The sequence below is a fragment of the Anabrus simplex genome, chromosome 1, assembly GCF_040414725.1.
Source record: "Anabrus simplex isolate iqAnaSimp1 chromosome 1, ASM4041472v1, whole genome shotgun sequence".
NCBI lineage: Eukaryota > Metazoa > Arthropoda > Insecta > Orthoptera > Tettigoniidae > Anabrus > Anabrus simplex.
Window position 1 is genome coordinate 1,235,335,486 of NC_090265.1, and position 23,204 is coordinate 1,235,358,689.

The 23,204-nt window shown below is 40.0% G+C and overlaps 1 protein-coding gene, 1 long non-coding RNA gene and 1 other non-coding gene across 3 annotated transcripts in view; 1 reads left to right on the top strand and 2 right to left on the bottom strand.

The window, feature by feature from the left end:
- LOC136858222 (L-asparaginase 1) overlaps nt 1-1,755 on the bottom strand; it is a 257,068-nt gene extending 255,313 nt beyond the window's left edge. The window contains exon 1 of the mRNA XM_067137609.2: nt 1,260-1,755. Coding sequence (XP_066993710.2) covers nt 1,260-1,413 — 154 coding nt within the window. The 5' untranslated portion in view covers nt 1,414-1,755. The remainder of the gene's footprint in view (nt 1-1,259) is intronic.
- The window catches only part of LOC136858223 (uncharacterized), a 43,029-nt gene that overhangs the window by 12,855 nt on the left and 6,970 nt on the right, over nt 1-23,204 (top strand). The window contains exon 2 of the long non-coding RNA XR_010858617.2: nt 15,858-15,949. This is a non-coding gene — a long non-coding RNA (uncharacterized lncRNA). The remainder of the gene's footprint in view (nt 1-15,857; nt 15,950-23,204) is intronic.
- TRNAQ-CUG (transfer RNA glutamine (anticodon CUG)) lies at nt 2,027-2,098 on the bottom strand. Its single transcript has one exon. It is a non-coding gene; the product is annotated as a tRNA-Gln (tRNA).

The window sequence follows — 23,204 nt, forward strand, 5'->3', positions numbered from 1 at the left end:
GGCTTAGATATTCGCAATTTTTTAAACATTATAAAAAGCGTTCTAAGGAATAATTAGAAATGTTGATACAAAGTTCTTTACCCCAGCCTCTGTTTTACAGAATTCCCAAAAGGGAATGAGCTATTTAGTAGTTGACAAGCAGATTGCGCGTATTCTCTCCACCCTGTCGCAAGGTGCGAGGGGAAAACACCCACCCTGCCAGAGACTGAGGCAAAATGAGATTTAACTCTCCCCCCCCCCCCCCCGAACCAAGGAAATACGGTAACACGTACCAATGCCATTCACCTTCAGCATCACTCTGCTAAGTGGTGGTGGTGATTATTGTTTTAGTAAATCACACTATAAATTCATATATATCGCCGTCATATGACCGAAGGACGGACTACATACAGTTTGCTTTATTGCAAACGAAATACCCCACCTGACCTTTCCAGATTCGAAGGCCATTCAACGGGGACCAATGCGCCGGTATTTTTTTCATATTTCGAACAGTAAAAATCCAGCCCATTAGCGTGATTAGCTGCCACCCCCGGAGGCCCGGGTTCGATTCCCGGCTCTGCCACGAAATTTGAAAAGTGGTACGAGGGCTGGAACGGGGTCCACTCAGCCTCGGGAGGTCAACTGAGTAGAGGTGGGTTCGATTCCCACCTCAGCCATCCTGGAAGTGGTTTTCCGTGGTTTCCCACTTCTCATCCAGGCGAATGCCGGGATGGTACCTAACTTAAGGCCACGGCCGCTTCCTTCTCTCTTCCTTGCCTATCCCTTCCAATCTTCCCATCCCTCCACAAGGCCCCTGTTCAGCATAGCAGGTGAGGCCGCCTGGGCGAGGTACTGGTCATACTCCCCAGTTGTATCCCCCGACCAAGAGTCTGAAGCTCCAGGACACTGCCCTTGAGGCGGTAGAGGTGGGATCCCTCGCTAAGTCCGAGGGAAAAACCGAACCTGGAGAGTAAAGAGATGATGATGATGATGATGATGATGATGATGAAAAATCCAGCCCAAATCGTCAATCACGAATTACTACCGTCATAATCACAATCGTGTTAGAAAATTAAGTACCGTACCGGTAACTATAGAATTTTTTTTTTCCTAGGGGCTTTACGTCGCACCGACACAGATAGGTCTTATGGCGAAACAATAGAATTGTAGACCATGTCAGAGGAAAACTTGTTTAAACATAGGCCTATTCTACAAAAGACTAATATAGAGGAGATTACGATAATTAAAAAAAAAGAAAAGAGAATACAAGAGAAACATACCATTGTGTCCATTCTTGGTCATGCCGATAGTTCCACCGGTGTAGATCACCAGTACTCGACTCTCCTGGTCATGAGTTCGCAACTGTATATTGCCCATTTCACTGCCGAATACCTTCAGCGTGGACGATGCAACTACCGGTACCTTTTGCGACATAGTGCGGAGTTAAATATATGGCAAAATTATTCACACGTGCTAAACAAACTCGTCAGAATCCAATGGCTTAGTAAAATACACTACAAAACAGTGTACGACTTAGTACGGTACACAATTCTGTTAGTAAATTCTAAAAATATATCGCCTCTAAACTACTTGGTTAGAACTCAACTGCTAATAGGAATAATCGCATACGATCAAATAAGGTATATATTTTAATAGTCAACAACAATATGTACTGACGGAAGCAACACGGTGTTTATGAGTAAGGCTCATGCACGTCATCGACGTAAAATTGAACCTTCGGAGAATCGGCGCTTACAGAGTCGACACCTAATGGCTCAAAACACAAGCCTCCCGCTCGATGCGAAAGCAAGACTGACAAGCAGGGAAGCAGGAGAGAGAGAGCACGAGCAACACAACGTACTGCTGGCTCCATAGTTGAATCCGTCGCCGCTTGGTATCGCTACCAACCCATTACGTATATGCTAAGTACTCTACACTATTTTGTTACAATACAAATTTTCTAACATCGTAAATAATTTATTGTTCCTGGGGTTTGTTAACACTTTAATATTAACCGAAAAAATGAATCCATCATTAAAAATGAATCAGGTCCCACCGAGATTTGAACTCGGATCGCTGGATTCAGAGTCCAGAGTGCTAACCATTACACCATGGGACCACACGTCAGCGAGCGCTAAATAGTATATATAGACAGAAACCTTTTCTTGATACCAACTTCTGTTCAAGCACTAGGGAGTTTAGGTATCAAGAAAAGATTTGCGTAATATATATATATATATATATATATATATATTTATGTGACATCATTCAAGCGAAATTTATGTTATTGTTATGCATTTTAAATACGTAATCTTACGCTGTTGTTGTTGTCAGTAGGGTCCATGAAGAGATCTAAAACTGCTATTAATATTTGTAAGTTTGCTAGTTGCTTTACGTCGCACCGACACAGATGGGTCTTATGGCGACGATGGAACAGGGAAGGGCTAGGAGTGGGAAGGTAGCGGCCGTGGCCTTAATTAAGGTACAGCCCCAGCATTTGCCTGGTGTGAAAATGGGAAACCACGGAAAACAATTTTCAGGGCTGCCGACAGTGGGGTTCGAACCTACTATCTCCCGAATACTGGATACTGGCCGCACTTAAGCGACTGCAGCTATCGAGCTCGGTATATTTGTAAGTACTCCAAATGTTAGCGTGATTAGCTGCCACCCCCGGAGGTCCGGGTTCGATTCGCGGCTCTGCCATGAAATTTGGAAAGTGGTAAGAGGGCTGGAACGGGGTCCACTCAGCCTCGGGAGGTCAGCTGAGTAGAGGTGGGTTTGATTCCCACCTTAGCCATCCTGGAAGTGGTTTTCCGTGGTTTCCCACATCTCCTCCAGGCAAATGCCGGGATGGTACCTAACTTAAGGCCACGACCACTTCCTTTCCTCCTACTTGTCTATTGCTTCGAATCTTCCTATCTCCCACCCAGGCCCCTGTTCAGCATAGTAGGTGAGGTCACCTGAGTGAGGTACTCGTCATCCTCCCCAGTTGTATCCCTCGACCCAACGTCTTACGCTCCAGGACCCTGTCCTTGAGGCAGTAGAGGTGGGATCCCTCTCTGAGTCCGAGGAAAAAACCAACCCTGGAGGGTAAACAGATTAAGAAAGAAAGTAGTCCAAAACATACTACTGGGACAGAAACGGCTATGTCTTGTACTGCTGTACTCTACCACTACCTGCTCACAATGTCTCGTGCAAACAATGTAGCTATAACGAAAGTAAGTACTGTTCGTACAAGATGATAAAGAAAATTAGAAAGTGTCTGATTAGCTGCCACCCCCAGAGGCCCCGACTCTGCGATGAAATTTGAAAAGTGTTAGAGGTCAACAGAGTAGGGAGGGGTGTTCAATTCCCACCTCAACCATCTTAGAAGTGGCTTTCCGTGGTTTCACACTTCTCCTCCAGGTAAATGCTGGCTGGAATGGTACTTAAGGCCACCACCACTTCCTTCCCGCCCCTTTCTGATCTTCCCATCCCCTCTATAAGGTCTCTGTTCAGCATACTAGGTACTGGGCGAGTTACTGGTCCTCCTCCCCAGTTTTATCCCCACGACCCAAAGTCTCATGTTCGAGGACACTGCTCTTGAGGCGGTAGAGGTGGGATCCCTCGCTGAGACCGGCTTAAGAAAGATTGTACATGTAAACTGTATATTGCACTAACACAAAATTGCTTTAGGTATATTCCACAAGAGTGGGGCTGAAATTATTTGTGTAAGTCTTCTGTAAGCCCGATTAATATTAATATCTCCTCATCGCTGTTCAACATACAGAATATTCAATTAATTCAGTCACCACTGATCTGCATTTAAGTGCATTTAAGGCAGTCTCTCGAATGTTGTGTTATATGCTGAACTGGAAACTTGTGGATCCACGTGCCTGATATCCAAATAATAATAATAATAATAATAATAATAATAATAATAATAATAATAATAATAATAATAATAATAATAATAATAATAATAATAATGTTCCGCCTCTGTGGTGTAGTGGTTAGTGTGATTAGCTGCCACCCCCGGAGGCCCGGGTTCGATTCCCGGCTCTGTCACGAAATTTTTGAAAAGTGGTATGAGGGCTGGAACGGGGTCCACTCACCTCGGGAGGTCAACTGAGTAGAGGTGGGTTTGATTCCCACCTCAGCCATCCTGGAAGTGGTTTTCCGTGGTTTCCCACTTCTCTTCCAGGCAAATGCCGGGATGGTACCTAACTTAAGGCCACGGCCGCTTCCTTCCCTCTTCCTTGTCTATCCCTTCCACTCTTCCCATCCCCCACAAAGGCCCCTCTTCAGTATAGCAGGTGAGGCCACCCATCCTCGCCAGTTGTATCCCTCGACCCAGAGTCTGAAGCTCCAGGACACTGCCCTTAAGGCGGTAGAGGTGGGATCCCTCGCTAAGTCTGAGGGAAAAGCCAACCCTGGACAATAAACAGATTAAGAAAGAAAGAAATAATAATAATAATAATAATAATAATAATAATAATAATAATAATAATAATAATAATAATAATAATAATAATGTTCCGCCTCTGTGGTGTAGGTATTTACCTTCCAGGGTTGGTTTTTCCCTCGGACTCAGCGAGGGATCCCACCTCTACCGCCTCAAGGTCACTGTCTTCGAGCTTCAGACTCTGGGTCGAGGGATACAACTGGCGAGGATGACCAGTACCTCGCCCAGGCGGCCTCACCGGCTATGCTGAACAGGGGCCTTGTGGGGGAATGGGAGGAGTGGAAGGGATAGACAAGGAAGAGGGAAGGAAGCGGCCGTGGCCTTAAGTTAGGTACCACCCCGGCATTTGCCTGGAGGAGAAGTGGGAAACCATGGAAAACCACTTCCAGGATGGCTGAGGTGGGAATCAAACCCACCTCTACTCAGTTGACTTCCCGAGGCTGAGTGAACCCCGTTCCAGCCCTCGTACCACTTTTCAAATTTTGTGACAGAGCCGGGAATCGAACCCGGGCCTCCGGGGGTGACAGCTAATCACACTAACCACTACACCACAGAGGCGGATCTGAAACGTTTTTGATTAAAACAGGTTTAAGACAAGGAGACTGTTTATCTCCATTACTATTTAATTGTGCATTAGAATTTATAATAGGGGAATGGTACAAGGTCAACACAATAGTGAGTACATCCCTCCATATGGGATTGGCATCAGGAAGGGCGTCCGGTCGTAAAACAGGCTCAAATGCACATGTGCGACACAGTTCGCACCCGCGACCCCACAGGTGTGGAAAAAAGCAGTAGGAAAAGAAGAATTAAAGAACTACAAATAACAATAGACGATCTCAAAAACAAAACAGAAAAAATTAAGATATTTCAAGACACACACACCAGGCTACATACCAAGATCAATAAAAGGTCTAATGGGAGGGTATTTTCAACAGAACAAAGGAAAGCAGCATTTCTCAGAATGAAAAAATCATGGGCTGATAGGAAATCAAAAAAGCCTTTGTATAATTGATTAGAACTGAGTAAGTATCAAGTCCATATTTAATGACTCAACTGTACATGTATAACTAATACTAAAGAATATAATACAATTATAAAAGACAAGAATAAGAAAACTCTGTACATTACAAACAATAATAGTTTTTAGAATGTGAGGGGTTTGAGTACAATCATTTTGCTTCCACATAGAACTCTTCTCATCTGTATTGAAGGAGCTCTACAATGCACATTGTGATGAATTCTGAGGAAGAAAGGCAAAAAAAGTTTAAAGTGAGTGGTCCATTACAACAGCAATACCAGGCTCAAGTCCTGATGCATCTTACCACTTTGACCCAATGGAGTGACAAGCATTAAGACGTGCAATATGCTAATGTTTCATGTGGAATTCTACCATGAAATATTTGTCATGGAACATACACTTATTTAGAAAACTAAAAATATGCATATTTTAAAAATTCTTTTATGAACATCAGTATTTTTCACTGGGGAGTTAATCACATTAAATTATATCACGAACCAAATGACGCATGTGTATGTGAGTTATGCCTGGAACTCTGTGATAGATACCATATTATAAAATGCAGGAATAGACAGAAATCCATCGTAGCTTATAGCAAAGAAAAGTAATGTAAATGTAATGTAATGATTTCTTATTGCACGGCATGTGTGCATTTTCAATAATAATGCAGACCATTAAATAAATAAATAAATAAATAAATAAATAAATAAATAAATAAATAAATAATCCACAAACCTAGTATGCTGTCATAGCAGGAGGAGAGGTGATACTTCCATGTGGCGCATCCCAGGTGGCGGATAGGGGAGTCCTTGCCGGCGGACTTGAGCTAAATAAAATAATTCTTGCGGATCAAACATGTATTAGAGATGGCTGACAAGCAGAAGCCATAGAACAGCCAGAAACCATCTTGAGGCAACCTTTAAGGCTCATGACCTTGGCGGTCTCCCATTACTTTCAACCTTTTAGCATGATGGAAATATCAGCTGACAAAGAACTACCCCCAGCCCTAGTGATTGCACTAGGTTTTCTCAGTCATCAGATTCTGGGGGACCGAGAACATCATGCAGGAATGTACCATGGCTTCCCAAATTTCTTCATCCCAAACGCAATCATTTTTTTGGCACCATCAACATCAATACACTTCTCAAAACTGGCAAATTGAAGCGATTAACAGACATGTTGGACAGACTCAATATCCTAATTTCAGCTCTGCAAGAAACCAGGCATACAAATGAAAATAACTTAAAATCAGGCAACTTCAGAATATACACAGGTAAACCAGCAATTCCAGTTCTTAACCCTCAAAGTGGCAGTCATTTATCCTTTAATGGCTGCGATATTTTACCAGTGTTGCAGACTCTTAGTATAAATTGTGTTAAAAATCGTTGACTTGTTATACATACATAAACAGCACACCCTTTTATCATCAAAAGTACAAGGAATAAGATGATGACGATACTAAAGCTGTTATTTATCATTCACAAAGTGTAAGACCAAAAATATGTTGAATTTGTTTATATTATTTATTTTTGCAAAAGTTTTGCTATTTATGAAATGTTTATATTTAGGTAAATTAAAAGATGGCATATACAAAAGAAGCACCAGTTCATGGTAAATAGGTGCGTACCAGTATATAGTTTATAATACTGTTCTTAGCTGGAAAAATTATACAACAATGTATACAACAATTGTATGCTACCACTTGTACATTTCACTCAGAGTCACTTGGGTGGGTCTTTCTTTTTACTCCATGATTGTGAGGCCTCCAGAAGTGCACTAGTTTATAACACCCCTGGTGAATACCACCATTACATCCTGGACACCTTCTTCTTGTTTACTTTCAAGCACACAGCACATAGGCGATTGTTATTCTGTGGCAATATTTCGAGAGCACGAGAGGGGCCTCCTGCATGACCTGTTGGCCTCACAACTGGAATTGGGAACTGTTCATTTAGCAATCCCCCAACTATAGTGATCATGAAGTCTCATCTTGCTAAAGGCTTATCAGTGTTCTTTATGTACAGGACATATGTGTCAAATAATGTCATATCTAGAAGATTTGAAAAAAACTGCTTCCAGTACCTTCTAGTGGGTCTGGAACAAGTGGCATAGAAAATGCACTTACCTTTATTATCTACACCTCCCATGAAGTTATTGTACTTAGGAATCAGTAGTGGTTTCAACCCCTCATTTCCCTCAGTGTAACATCCCGTTGTGAGACAATAAACTGGTTTCCTTGTTTTCGTCTCTTTATAAGCAACCAGTAGAACGTCACCTTGCCTAAAGTAAACAATTTGCCTAGGTTCAAGTTTTGTACCTAAAACAATCTGAGACAGTCCCTATGAGGAAATGATTCAGTATTGCTGAGATGAGTGCATATGAACACTTCAGATTGATATCAGAAGGAAAACTGGCGACTAAATATAGCTGACTCAGCTGAGACATTCGTGTGGCCGGCCGCTGAGTATGTAGCAGCAAGCACAAGACAGCGGAATTATGACGCTACTTTGGCAACGATTTACACTAGATTAGTGTAAGATGTTATTATACAAACTATTTCATGATTATGGCCGAACATTTCTCCTTCAATTGATTCGTAATTAGCACATTTCGATGAATAATAATAAGATTATCGAAATAAAATAAAGAGCATGTCAAAACGCCTGATATCAGGCGTTGCCACTGGGCAAACGCATAAAACGCCTGATATCAGGCGCTTGCCACTTGGAGGGTTAACACACCACTGCAATTTGGCACCGGGTTTCCAGTAAGAAAGAATATCATAAATTCAGTTATGAGTTTCACGTCTCCCTCTGAAAAAATTTCAGAGTGCTAGCAATCAAATCATGAAACAAAGCCTATTCATTAATCAATGCTCATGCACCTAAAAATAATTACAACCAAAAAGACCCAGAAAAGGTGGAAGAATTCTGAGAACTTCTAGATGAAACGGAAGCCCAAATTCCTAAAATTCATGTCAAAATTTTGATGGGAGGTGTCAATGCACAAATAGGCAAAGAAAGGAGGTACAAAGCCACTGTAAGACTTTACCCTGCCCATAAAAGAACCAATAAAAATGGAGAAAGATTAATCAACTTCTGTGAGACCTTTGATCTGAAACCATTTTCTAGCACACCCGTAGAAGGAAACAAGCTGGAGGTCCCCAAATATTCATTTAGGAGAATTTCAGATAGACCATGTAGCTATTACAAAGAGAAACTGGAAGGAGATCATGAATGTAAAAGTCAAGAAGGGTATCATCAACTCTGATCACTACCTACAGTATCTCTAATCAAAGTGAAGTTTCAACCTAACAGACCCAAATGTAGATCACTGCGAAACGCACAAATCGACCCAGAGATTCTGAAGCAAAACTCAAGCTCTTTCCTGGCCAATATCTCCGAGCAAAATGCTAGTAATTGGTCAGAACTTAAAGACGAACTTGTAAAATCAGCCAAGTACACTAACATGCCACTGAGGAAACTTAAACATCAGTGGTGGATTGATACCTGTGATAAGGCATTAGAACTTTGCATGAATGCATGGCAAGACTGGAATTCATGGAAAACCACAGAGAAGTGGCATGCCTTCATTACCCAAAATACAGAAGGAGACATCAAAGATTATAAGATTTCAAAAACGTCACTATGGTCAGATCAGACTGGCAGAAATCGAGCAAGAGTTCAAGAATAACGATACTAGGAACTTTTACAGAACCTTTAAGGAAGAACTGATGAAATGTAGAGCACCCACTCTATGTTTTAAACGACCGGATGGGACTTTAGAAACAAATAATGAAGAAAACTGTAAACTTTTGGTTGATCATTTCAAAGACCTTCTAAATTGCGAACCTCCTACTGACCAACTCACTTTTGAAGCATCACAACCAAATCCAGATTCAGAGTGTCCAAGAGTAGAAGAAGATGAACAAATAACACATGAATTAAAAAACAACAAAGCTCCACGGGAAGATGGTATAATTACTGAAATGTGGAAACTAGGTGGCAGAAATCTCGCTCAGAAAAGTCACAAAATTCTTACAGATATCTGGACCTGTGAAACAATTCCTGAAGACTGGAAGTGTGCAATAATTCATCCATTAAATAAGAAGGGATAAAACTGGCATAAATAAGTACAGAGGTATTTCCCTTCTAGCAGTCACCTACAAAATTCTTTCAAAACTTCTACTCAAGAGACTTGAAATGTAAACAACAGATCATTTGATTGGAGAATATCAGGCAGGGTTCAGGAAACACAGGTCGTGTGCAGAACAGATTCTTAACCTCAAGACCATGCTATAAATTTGTAAAAGCAGGCAAACAGTGATTAATTTTGTGGACTTCAGAAAGGCATATGATTCTATAGATAGACCGACACTTTTCAATGTATTGGAAGAATTCAAAGTAGGCAGCAAAACAAGAGAATTAATCATGCAAACACTAACAGGCACCACTTCCAAAGTTAAATTCTTAGGGGAATTGTCTGAACCATTTCATGTTAAAACAGGAGTCCAATTTATTGTTTAATCTTGTTTTGGAAAAAGTGATTAGGTCTTGGGAAAAAGAAGTTAAAGGAATAACCCTTGGCGGATTACCGTGAAAAGAAAATTAATTTAGAGTGTTTGGCCTTCACTGAAGACTTAACAGAGTTATCCAATAACAGACAGGAAGTGATTGCATCCATTGAAAAACTCCATGAAATTGCATCCAGAATAGAACTCCATCTTGTATCTCCATCTCAGATCTCATATCAGAAAACTCACAACATGGAAGGGTTGCTTTGGTACCTAGATGGACAACCAATGAAAACCCAATATGGCAAAATATCCTAAGTGTCTAAATTCAAATACCTGGGAGAAGTCATCCATCCTTCATGACTCAATTGTGAAGCAAACAAAGAAAGGGTCTCTAAATTACAAAGAGCATACAGACTCACTACAAGCAGATATAATTAAAAAATCTATATCCCGAAATGCAAAATTAAGACATTATAACACTGTAATCAAGCCTGAAGTACTATGTGCATCTGAAACACTGATCACTGAGGGTAGATCATTGATTAAAGATAAAAGCAAGAAAGAAAAATCTTAAGGAAAATTTTTGGACCAGTCTCTACAAGGGGAATTTGGATGATAAGGAAATCTCATGACCTGTACCAACACTCAGAGAAAATCTCAGACACACTTAGGAAAAGATGTTTGAAATTTTATGGACATATTCTCAGAATGAGTAATCAGAGATTGACCAAAAGAATTCTGAACCTAGCCCTATCAATGAAAGTAAAAAAAACAACTGGCTGCTCGAAGTTCAAAAATGTCAGGAAACAGGCATCTCAGATGACACTGTGTTAGACAATCTAAGTTCAGAAAATTAGTCAACAATCACCACTTTAAACAACAACTATGCACTACCATCAACAAAACATGGTCAGAAGCACAGCGATATGAGGAGATTTTGGGGGAAGAAAAAGTCAACGACATCAGCTAAATAAGTTCAATTGTGCTCCTTAGTTGGGCATAATGAATAATAATAATAATAATAATAATAATAATAATAATAATAATAATAATAATAATAATAATAATAATAATAATAATAATAATAATAATAATAATAATAATAATAATAATAATAATAATAATAATAATAATAATAATCATCATCATCATCATCATCATCATCTTCTTGGGAAAGATCTTAGGTCCAAGGATCTTAAATGGAGATAGTTACCTCAGGCCCAACGATGATCTATAACTAAAGCAAGAATCTCTAATGGATACCATCATCAAGAGATACCTGAAATTCTATGGACATTTTGAGAGAATGAACGAGTCAAGATTGGCCAACGTCATCCACAGAGCCAGCTCCTGCAAGAAAACAACATCACTGTGGTACAAGTAAGTTAAACAAGATCTTCAAATGTTCAACATCTCTGAATCCCATATCCAGGACAGACAAACTTTGCAGAAAATGTTAGAGAAAGTCCCACAGATTAAACATATAAAAGGGCAGAGACCAAAGAGATCAGAAGCAGCTAAACAACTACAAAGTCAGAAAATGAAGGAGATATGGGCTAGGAAGAAGGCTCTTAAGAATGTGAAACCAATCCCTTTCATTTCATTTGAGCCTAAACTTCATCCATAGATAACACTCTGAAGAAAGGCAGTCAATATCACGTTTATAATCTTTGCTCCAAGTGTCAGTCATATTGATCGATTTGACATGACTGTCACGGAAACCATGAAGAAGACAGGCAGTATGCATGTTCTTCAGGGCGTTACCTAGGACACAGAGTTTGCATAATTTATTGTTGTTATTATACCTCTGGGCAGTTAACGGTCTCGAAGGTGGAAGAGGATATTTCCCAATAGCTGAGAGGGCGGAAGAACTGCTCCTCTACGGCTAACTATGGACAGAGTATCTGTCCCACCAAGCATTACCATGAGGTAACACTATGCATGATGGAAACATTTTCAAGGAAAACTACCCCAGGTGGTACCCAGCAATGGAAATCCACCGTCGCATCAGGCGGCGCAAACAAGCCTTCGGATTCTGGCGAGCTTGTACCAACATGCAAGATGGAGTCAGAGCCATCTGGTAGCCATACTGATGATGTACTAACGACAAACACAACTAACCTAAAAGAAAATCTACGGACAAAGAAACAGCACTATTTTGGAACTATTAACACACAGAGTCTACTTCAGACAGGAAAATTAAAATGGACTTTGGATGAAATGGAAATCAGAATATCCTAATACTAGCAGTGAAAGAGACATGTTTCACTGATATTAATACGTTTGATTCAGAAATTACAGAATCTTTAAGGGTAAACCTGGGCGGAAAATTGGAAGAAATCTGCAGCAACCTGGCACAGCATTTTGTGTAAACAAACAAGTTATTGACTCTGTAACGGACTTCTCTTTTCCTTCTGATAGACTCTCCACTCTAACACTGAAATGTTCAAACAAGGAATACACATTATTCAATGCACACACCCCCATATATGAAGACAACAGAAAAATCCTGATAAGGTGAAAATATTCTGGGATCAATTGGAGAATGAATTGCTAAAGATGCCAAGCAATTATGTCAAAATTCTGATGCATGATTTCAACGCGCAGGTTGGGAAAAAACGTCAGTTCCGAAAAATAGTCAATGGTTATCCAGCTCACACCAGAACAAATACGAATGGGAAGAGTCTTATTAACTTTTGTGAGACTTTTGATCTTAAATTAATGTCCACGTACTTCAAGAGATTGCCAAGGAGAAAGAAAATGTGGTGCGCTCCATGGAAAGACCTAGGTGAATATCAACTGGACCATGTTGCAATTTTGAGGAGAAACACTAAAGAAATTATGAATATGGTAGTATGCAAAGGAGCCAATCTTGACTCTGATCATTTCTTGACCTGCATAAAATTCAAGCCATTACTGTTAAACGAGAAGAGACTCTCTACAAATGTGTCAATAAAAGTAAACCACGAAAAACTTCAAGAAAACAGAAACGACTTTCAAAGACATATGCAGGAGTAGAAAATTGAGACTTGCAAGGATATTCAAAAGAATATGGCAAATATAGATAAGGATGTGGCACATTGCGACAAACTCGCAGACATCAACAGTGACCACAGACTGTAATGTAGCAATTGATAGGGTATGCAAACAGACAGCAAAGACCCTCTGGCAAGCCTAAAGGAATCAAATATCTGAAGAAATCTGAAGTATTGACACTGAATTTAAGAACAATACTAGAACCTTTTACAGGACCTTTAAAGAGCACATAAATAGATATCAACCATCTACCATTGGATTTCAAAGGGAAGGTGGAAAATTGGCTGTGAATATTGAACTGTGAAAAACCTAAAAATAAATGGCAAAAGAGGATCCAAGGCAATGTAATGAAAACTCAATAACCCTGACAAAAAACAACTGTAAAATAATTACAGACTTAAAGAACAACAAAGCTGTTGTGGAAGACTCTGCCACAGCGGAGATGCTGAAAAGTGGTGGAGAAATTGCAATCACAATTTTAAGGCAAGAAATGGAAAAGATCTGAGAAATGGAGGTTATCTCTGAAGACTGGAAAAAGTTGTCATTTATCCTCTACATAATCACACCTGTAATGTATAAGACACTGTCTAAAGCACTACAGAAGAGACTTGTGGAACAAGTGGATCACCAAGTAGGCAAGTATCAAGCGGGATTTAGGAAGGGAGATCATGCTTTGAAATCTGGAATCTGAAATGTGTACTAGAAAATCATCTCTCAAAGGATCTGGTAGAGGTTTTTGTAGATTTCAAGAAGGCATATGATTCAGTTGACAGGTGAGTGCTATTTGATATATTGGTGGAATTTGGAACTGACACCAAAACACTGGCAATTATTAAGCAGACTTTAACTGGGACACATTCAGTTAAATTCATGGGAGAGATCTCCAAGCAGTTCAAAATTAAAACAGGAGTCAGACAGGGTGATGGACTGTCACCAATTCTTTTCAACTGTGTGTTGGAGAAGATTATCCGGGAATGGGAAAAAAACCAGACAGAATAGGACTGCTTAACAAAGTATACATTTGAGGATCAAAATGTGGTGTCATGATTAATTGCCTTGCCTCTGCTGATGACCTCGCGCTGCTATCTAGGAATACTGACACAGCTATAGAACAGCTGAATGTACTAAAACTACAAGCAGAAAAATCAGGAATACAGTTTTCTTTTTAAAGAAAAACTAAATATATAACAAACTTCAAAATATCCCCTCAGTACCTGAAGACAGGTCACGGTAAAATAGAAAGTGTTGACAGCTTTAAGTACCTGGGTGAAATAGTGCAATTGAAAATGAATGAAAGAGAAGCAAACAACACCAGATGGGAGAAGATGGCTGCTGCTTTTCGTAGGACATATCCTGTATACAAGAAGAAAACCATCTCCAGTCGAGCTAAACTGAGGCACTACAATACAGTGATTAAAACAGAATGTCTGTACGCTAGTGAATGCCTCCAAATGACAGGGAAAGCAGGACTGAGAGAAGCTGAGAAATTCGAAAGAAAGATCGTTTGCAAAATAATGGGTCCAAAGATTGTGGACGGACAGTATAGGTTGTGAGGAAGGGGAGAACTTTACCATGACAAAGAAAGGCTAACTGAGTCCGTGAGAAAATGGAGACTTAAATTCTATGGGCATTTATTTAGAATGGATGAGAAGAGACTAACGAAAAGGATTTTCACAATACTAGACAGCAGACATAAAGTGTCGGACAAATGGTTCAGGGAGATGAGAAAAGATCTCAAACAGGTGGGACTAAATTCAGAAGACATCTCAAACCAAACAAAGTTTAGGTCAGTGGTCAACAAATTCCAGGGATTCTATGACGAACCAAATCTTAACCGTGGGTGGACGGAAGAAAGAAGATAGGCTGCCAGAGAAAGGATGCTAAAGTTTTGGGCTGTGAAGAAGGCTTCCAGAAACATATAACTGTTCCCTAACGTGGTCTCTAGCGGCCGTAAACAAAAATATACCGGGTGAGTTGGCCATGCGGTTAGGTGTGTGTGGCTGTGAGCTTGCATCCGGGAGATAGTGGGTTCGAACCCCACTGTCGGCAGCCCTGAAGATGGTTTTCCATGGTTTCCCATTTTCACACCAGGCAAATGCTGGGGCTGTACCTTAATTAAGGCCACGGCCGCTTCCTTCCCATTCCTAGGCCTTTTGTATCCCATCCTCGCCATAAGACCTATCTGTGTTGGTGTGACATAAAGCAAATAGCAATAATAATAATAATAATAATAATAATAATAATAATAATGTGGTTTGTTGTATGGGATACTATAGCCATGTCCTCATTCATTAACCATGGGCAACAGCTGAGTGGCCTAGTAAGTGATCCTGAGAGTCGGGATACAAGTTACTATGGAAAAGGAGTGAGTATCTTAGAAATATCATAAGGCATGGCCCTCCTTATGCTCAAACAGCTAGAACAATCCACCAATGGTCCATAATCCATTAGAGGAGAGATTCTCACTGGGACTATGTGTAAGTAGCATCTTACTTCACAGAAGTGACCAAGCTCAGAATATCTTAAGCAAGCCTCGGACCTTTGGCAGTAATGGACTCCCACTTTCTTTGATAGGCAAGGGACTCCTTGGAAATAACTTGGCAAATGAAATGGAATTCAATGGGGAGATATTAATATTAATCAGGCATACGGAGGAAAGAAAGTAGGACTGGCTGTGTCAGCAAAGAGGATGTAATCTGGATGGGTTAGGAGTTAATGATATTTGAGTAAGGAGTGATAACAAGCAAGAAATAGGAGATTATAAAGTGTTCTTAACAGGTATTAAAAAGAGAAGGGCAGATTAGTATTAACAATGGCATAGTTACTATTACCGCATTTTTCTCTTTGTATGTTGTTTTCAGTTTGCCTGCCATTGCTTTCAAGAAGCATGAAACTCCTTCTTCTGGTCCTCCTGCCATTGGTGTTGCATATGTGTGAATGCCGTAGTATCCTGGTAAGTCAAAGTCTTCTAGTATGAATGATTCTGTTGCTATTAATATATCAGTTTCTTTCATGATCATTTGTGGGATGTAAGGAAGAGCATATTTCAGTCCTTCAGTGTTCCATAATAATATCTTGATCGAATGCTGCTCTGTCTATTTTTCTTTTTGAGAAGCGAAAACGAAATCTTCTCACTATAATATCATCAGCTCTGTCCCTGGGTACAGCAACAAGACTTTTTAACACCACTATATCTCCTAAACTAACTTATGGATTAGAACTGATCTGGGATCATCTAAACCTCAGAGATTTTGTAAAAATAGGAAGGGTCAAAGAGCCTCCATGGCTCAGGTGACAGCACGTCGGCTACTCACCGCTGGGTTCGGAGGTTCAAATCCCGGTCACTCCATGTGAAAGTTGTGCTGGACAAAGCGGAGGCAGGACAGGTTTTTCTCCGGGTACTCCAGTTTTCCCTATCATCTTTCATTCCAGCAACACTCTCCAATATCATTTCATTTCATCTGTCAGTCATTAATCATTGGCCAAGAGGAGTGCGACAGGCCTCGGTAGCCGGCACAATTCCTATCCTCGCCACAAGATAGGGGCTTCATTCATTCCATCCCTGATTGGTCAATGACAGGAAAACAGGTTGTAGCTTTTCATTCATTCAGGAAGGGTCAAAGCCCGCTTTATCAAAAATGCACTGAGAGTGGGAAAATCAGTACCAATAAGAATGGTTTATATACTAGCCAAGGAGTCATATTTTACACAGAGGACCTGAGGAACAAACTGTTACTACCAGTAACAGAACAATATACAAAACATCTGGAGAAAAGAGAGGCTAAGAGTAAAGAGATAGACCTAGACTTTTACGCTACAAGCGCAATGATGGAGAGGAACTGGATGAAAGAAAATCAGGAACTACAATAGGTCACGACTAGACATGCCATTCAAGGTTTTCATCATAAAATATGTGCGACCAAATCATACTACAATCCCAGCGAAAGTTGTGTATGTAAGCTATGCAATGGAAGGGCAGAGTGTGTGGTAGAACTTTTCATTAGAAATCTTACCGCATGCAGGATCAGGACAAGGAAATTAGACAGAAGTAGGCTACATGAATATAATCAGTGAAAAGTTCCAAACAATAGACAGTAAGGGATTCAGGATAAAGAGACTGGATGACATACAGGGAAGCTGTAGTAGAAACGGGAACAGAATGCCTAAGAACAACTGTGTGTGGAGATGGGGAAAGGTGAACATCTTGGTGGAATGATGAAGTAAGGGCAGGTTGTAAACATAAAAAGAAGGCATATCAGAAATGGCTCCAAACAAGGACTGATGCAGACAAGCAATTAGACAGAAGCAAATGATGTGGGTAGATTTAGCACTTGGAGGAATTACGACGAGAATTGCTTCGGTCTATTAACCATGTTAGGATGCAGATGAGGATGAAGTTGACAAATTTTTGAAGCACTGAGTGACATCATAGTTAGGGTCAACAGCAAGAATAGGATAGTGTTAATAGGCGATTTCAAGGCGAGAGGTGGAAATAGAACTGAAGGAAATGAGAAGGTGATAGGTAGAAGTGGGGAAGAAATGGGAGTTGATAGGAATGGGAAGCGTTTACTGGACCTCTGTGCTAATCTGGGATTAGCAGGTACGAATTCATTCTTCAAGTGTAAGGCTATTCACTACTACACAAGGGAGTGCAGGAGCACCAGATCTATAATACATTATATCATAACCAACTTTGAATTCAGAAAATCTGTTAGGAATGTTTGGATATTCTGGGGATTTTTTGATTATAGAGACCACTATCTGATCTGTAGTAGTATCTCTAGGACTAGGATAGAGAAAGTGAAATCTCTTCACAGATGAGTAAGGGTAGAGAATCTCCAGGACAAGGAAATTAGACTTAAGTAGGCTACAAAGATATAATCAGTGAAAAGTTCCAAACAATAAACAGTAAGAGGTTTACGATAAAGAAAATGGGTGGCATAGAGGGATGCTGTAGTAGAAACAGCAACAAAATACCTAGGCACCGGGCGAGTTGGCCGTGCGCGTAGAGGCGTGCGGCTGTGAGCTTGCATCCGGGAGATAGTAGGTTCGAATCCCACTATCGGCAGCCCTGAAGATGGTTTTCCGTGGTTTCCCATTTTCACACCAGGCAAATGCTGGGGCTGTACCTTAATTAAGGCCACGGCCGCTTCCTTCCAACTCCTAGGCCTTCACTATACCATCATCGCCATAAGACCTATCTGTGTCGGTGCGACGTAAAGCCCCTAGCAAAAAAAAAAAAAACTAGGAAAAACTGTGTGTAGAGAGGTAAACATCTTGACAGAATGATGAAGCAAGGTCCGGTTATAAACATAAGAAAAGAACGCATATCAGGAATGGCTCCAAACAAGGACTGATGCAGACAGACAATTGTATGTAGATGAAAGAAACAGAGTAAAACAAATAATTGTTGAATCCAAGAAGAAGTCATAGAAAGATTTTGGTAATAACCTAGAGAGGCTTGGTCAAGTGGCAGGGAAGCCTTTCTGGACAGTAAAATAATCTTAAAGAGAGAGGGAAAAAGGAAATTAATAGTAAATAGTTCACAGCTTACTCTTTGAAGCCAGAGGTGGCTAAACTAATTTCATCTATAAAATACTGAAGGAAATAGATCTTCCTGTCATCACCCTCAGGAGCATCATCTCACATGTGATAAAAGACTCTTTAAATAATCTTCATCACCATCCCTACATTTAACTCACACTCAGGGCATCAGTTTATTCAGTTTATCAACTACTTTTGGATTCATAATAATAATGTTATTTGTTGTACGTCCCACTAACTACTTTTTAAGGTCTTCGGAGACGCCGAGGTGCCGGAATTTAGTCCCGTAGGAGTTCTTTAACGTGCCAGTAAATCTACCGACATGGGGCTGTCGTATTTGAGCACCTTCAAATACCACCGGACTGAGCCAGGATCGAACCTGCCCAGTTGGGGACCATGTTACAATTTCAATTCTTCCTCCTTAGTTCTTTCCTTTTCTTCCAGTATTCTTTCATTGTTTCACTGTGCTTCTTTTTCCTGTCTTCAGTCCACTTTGTGCCTGTTTTCTTTTCCTTCCTCCCTTGGAATCCTTCCATTTGTAAGACTTTCTTTCTAAAAATCTTTCTCTCCAATAATTCTTATTCTCGTATGTTGTTCCTTTTCAAGTCTTCTTGAATCTAGGTGGTAGTTGATTTATTTTCCCAAAGGTACTTGAAGATTCGTTTAGTTAGTCTATTGTCATCCATTCTGTAAATGTGTCCAAGAAACAGTAATTTCCTTTTTCTTATTGTTTCTGATATGTTTTCTACGTTCTGGTAAATTTCATTGTTACTTCTTAATTTCCAAAACTCTGCAATTCTTAGAGGACCTAATATTTTCCTTATAATTCTTCTTTCTAATATTTCTAATTTATTGAGCTTGTAGTTCAGTGCTAGACATTTGCTGGCATAAAGGCATTCTGGTTTCACTACTGCATTGTAGTGCTTTATTTTAAGTTTCCTTGATAAGCACTTTTTGTTATAAGTATTGTTAGTTATACCGTAAGCTCTTTCCATCTTTTGTATCCTCTCCTCTATAGCAGATTTTTCTAAACCATTTTCTTGAATTGTCTCACCCAAATATTTGAATTTCTTTACCTTTTCTAATTGACCAATATCCATTACTAAAAACTTTGGGGCACTTTTTATATTTATCAAAAATTTTGTTTTCTCAGCAGAGATTCTCAAGCCTGTCATGTTGGCTGTCTTTTCAAGGAGATTGACTTGCATTGCTACATCTGTAAGGCTATCTGAAAGTATGGCAAAGTCATCTGCAAATGCTGGGCAATTTATTCTTCAATTTGTTCTTCTTCCCCAGTATGAGTGGTAATATTTTGGATTCTTTCAGTTTTTCATTCCAAATTCTTACAATTTTCTCCATGACACAATTGAAAAGGAGTGGAGATAGACCATCGCCCTGCCTGACACCTGTATTTATTTTAAAAGGTCGAGATATTTCACCCATAAATTTTACTTTCGAGATAGTGTCTGTAAGTGTTTTACAAATTGGGTTTGCCAATTTAGTTTTAACTCCAATTTTCTGGATTACTTTATCTAGGGTTTCCCTATCAACAGAGTCAAAAGATTTTTTAAAGTCAATAAATGTTACAACTATGTCTTTGGAGTTTATTAATCTGTGTCATATTATAGATTTCAGGTTGAAAATCTGTTCAGAGCAAAATCTTCCCTCTCTAAATCCACCTTGATATTCACCCAATTGACTGTCCAGCGTCGATTTTACTCTGTTTAGTAGTATTGTTGATAATATCTTGTAAGCAACTGGCAAGAGAGAGATACCTCTGTAGTTGTTGACATCTTGCTTGTTACCCTTCTTGTATAATAGGTGTATTAGAGCCACTTTCCACTCCTCTGGGATCTTTTCTGTTTCCCAAATTTCTTCAAAGATTATTTATAGATCTTCTATAATTTTTGGTTCAGCCCATTTTAAAAGTTCAGCTGTTATGGAGTCTTCCCCACTAGCTTTGTTATTTCTAAGATTTTTTAATGCTTCCTTAATTTCTTCTGCTGTGTCAATCTTATGTTAATTTTAAGGACACTTCTTCCAAGGCATTACTTTGTCAATTTATGTATTTTTCATCTAAACAGTGTTATGTGGCTGAAGATGTTGATAATATACGAAACATGTACCACTTTTAACCATTAAATTGCCTTAGGCAATCATTGTATCGACTAGGTGGAAAATAAATAAATACTTAGTTGTGAACAATTTAATCTTTGAAAGGCTAACTTTCTTACCATACTCATTGCACCTATTTTCAAGTTCCAAGATATTAGACTGCACGCTTTCGGCACAATCTGCCATTAAGACCAAGTCATGAGCATAGGCTAGACTGCTTACTACATTTCCACCTAACTGAATCCCTGCCTACCATTTTATACCATTCAGCAGATGATCAATGTAAGCAACGAACAACAACGGTGAAAGACAGCCTTGTCTAACTCCTGTGAGTACCCTGAACTAAGAACTCATTCTATCATCAATTCCCACTGCAGCCCAATTGTCAACATAAATGCCTTTGATAGCTTTTAATAATCTACCCTTAATCCCATAGTCCCCCAGTTTGACAAACATCGTTTCCCTCGGTACCCTGCCATATGCTTTCTCTAGATCTATGAAACACAAACATAACTGTCTATTCCTCTCGTAGCATTTTTCAGTTACCTAGCGCATAGTGAAAATCTGATCCTGACAGCCCCTCTGTGGTCTGAAACCACACTGGTTTTCATCCAACTTCCTCTGAACTACTGATCGCACCCTCCCTTCCACGATGCCAGTGAATACTTTGCCTGGTATAATAATCAATGAGATACCTTGATAGTTGTTGCAATCCTTCCTGTTCATTTGCTTATAGATAGGTGTAATTACTGCTTTTGTCCAATCTGAAGGTACCTTACCAACACTCCATGCTAATTTTATTACTCTATGAAGCCATTTCATCCCTGCCTTCCCACTATACTTCAACATTTCAGGTGTAACTTTATCTGTTCCTGCTGCTTTATGACAACGGAGTTTGTTTACCACCTTTTCCACTTCCTCAAGCAGAATTTCACCAACATCATTTTTCTCCTCCCCATGAGCTCAGTTGTTCACGACACCACCAGGAATATTTTGTTTTATGTTGCCATTTCTTGATGGACGCAGTATTTTTGTATCTGTCTGTTGGAACAGGCCAGAGCAAAGTGTAGCTTCCACCGAAGTCCCAGTCTCATCCATGGCTGTGTCAGTATGAAAGCTCCTGGGGTATGGGTGGTGCTGCGTAATGACATTTGGAGCACAACTAGTGTCTGAGTGTTATGAATGGTGTTGCTCATAGGATCAGTCGTGCTGCAGTAGCACCGGCTGGCCCAGTGAGGAAAGCAATGGCAAGCTACCTCACTCCTCATCTTGCCTAGTATGCCTCATTTGGGCTCTGACATTGGTTTTTGTGGTTTCCCTATAACTGCATAGCCTTTGGTGATACTATTTGAGGATCCAACCAGCCTCTGGGCTGATGACCTAACAGACAGAAATGTTGAGAAGATTTTCAAAATATTCCCTCCACCTGTCCAGTGATTGCTTGGGGTCTATTACGAGTTCACCTGAATTACACAAAACACTGTTCATTTCCTTTTTCGCTGCCATCCTAAGATTCTTTATTACTATCCAGGAAGGTTTCCCTGCTGCTAGACATAGCCTTTTCAGGTTATTACCAAACTCTAACCATGACTTCTTCTCAGATTGAACAACTATATGTTTCACTCTCTTTCTTTCAGCTATGTACAATTCCCTGTCTGCATCAGCCCTTGTTTGGAGCCATTTCTGATACGCCTTCTTTTTACGTTTACACGCTACTCTCACTTCATTATTCCACCAAGATATTTGCTTTTTCGCATCTTTACACACAGTTGTTCCTAGGCATTCCCTTGCTGTTTCTACAACAGCATCCCTGTATGCCACCAATTCTCTTTCTATATCCTGAACCTGCTTACTGTCCACTGTTCGTAACTTCTCACTAATCATATCCATGTATTTCTGTCTAATTTCCTCATCCTGAAGATTTTCTACCCATATTTGTTTGCCGACAGATTTCACTTTCTCTATCCTAGGCCTAGAGATAATTTGTTCACTACAGATCAGATAGGGGTCTGTATCATTAAAAAATCCCGGAAAACCCGTGCATTCCAAACAGATTTCCTGAATTTGAAGTCGGTTAAGATATGGTCCATTATGGATCTGGTACCCCTAGCCTCCGATGTGTAGCGGTGAATAGCCTTATGCTTGAAAAATGTATTCGTAACTGCTAAAACCATACTAGCAGAGAAGTCCAGCAAACGCTTCCCATTCCTGTTAGCTTTCCTATCTTCCCCACATTTACCCATCACCCTTTCATATCCTTCAGTTTTATTTCCCACTCTTACGCTGAAATTGCCCATTAGCACTATCCTATCCTTGCTGTTGACCCTGACTACGATGTCACTCAATGCTTCATAAAACTTGTCAACATTCTCATCTGCACCCTCACATGGTGAATACAATGAGACAATTCTTGTCCTAATCCCTCCAACTGCCAAATCTACCGACATAATTTGCTCATTTACATGCCTAACAGAAACTATGTTGCGTGCAATAGTATTCCGGATGAACAGCCCTACCCCACACTCTGCCCTTCCTTTATTAACACCCAT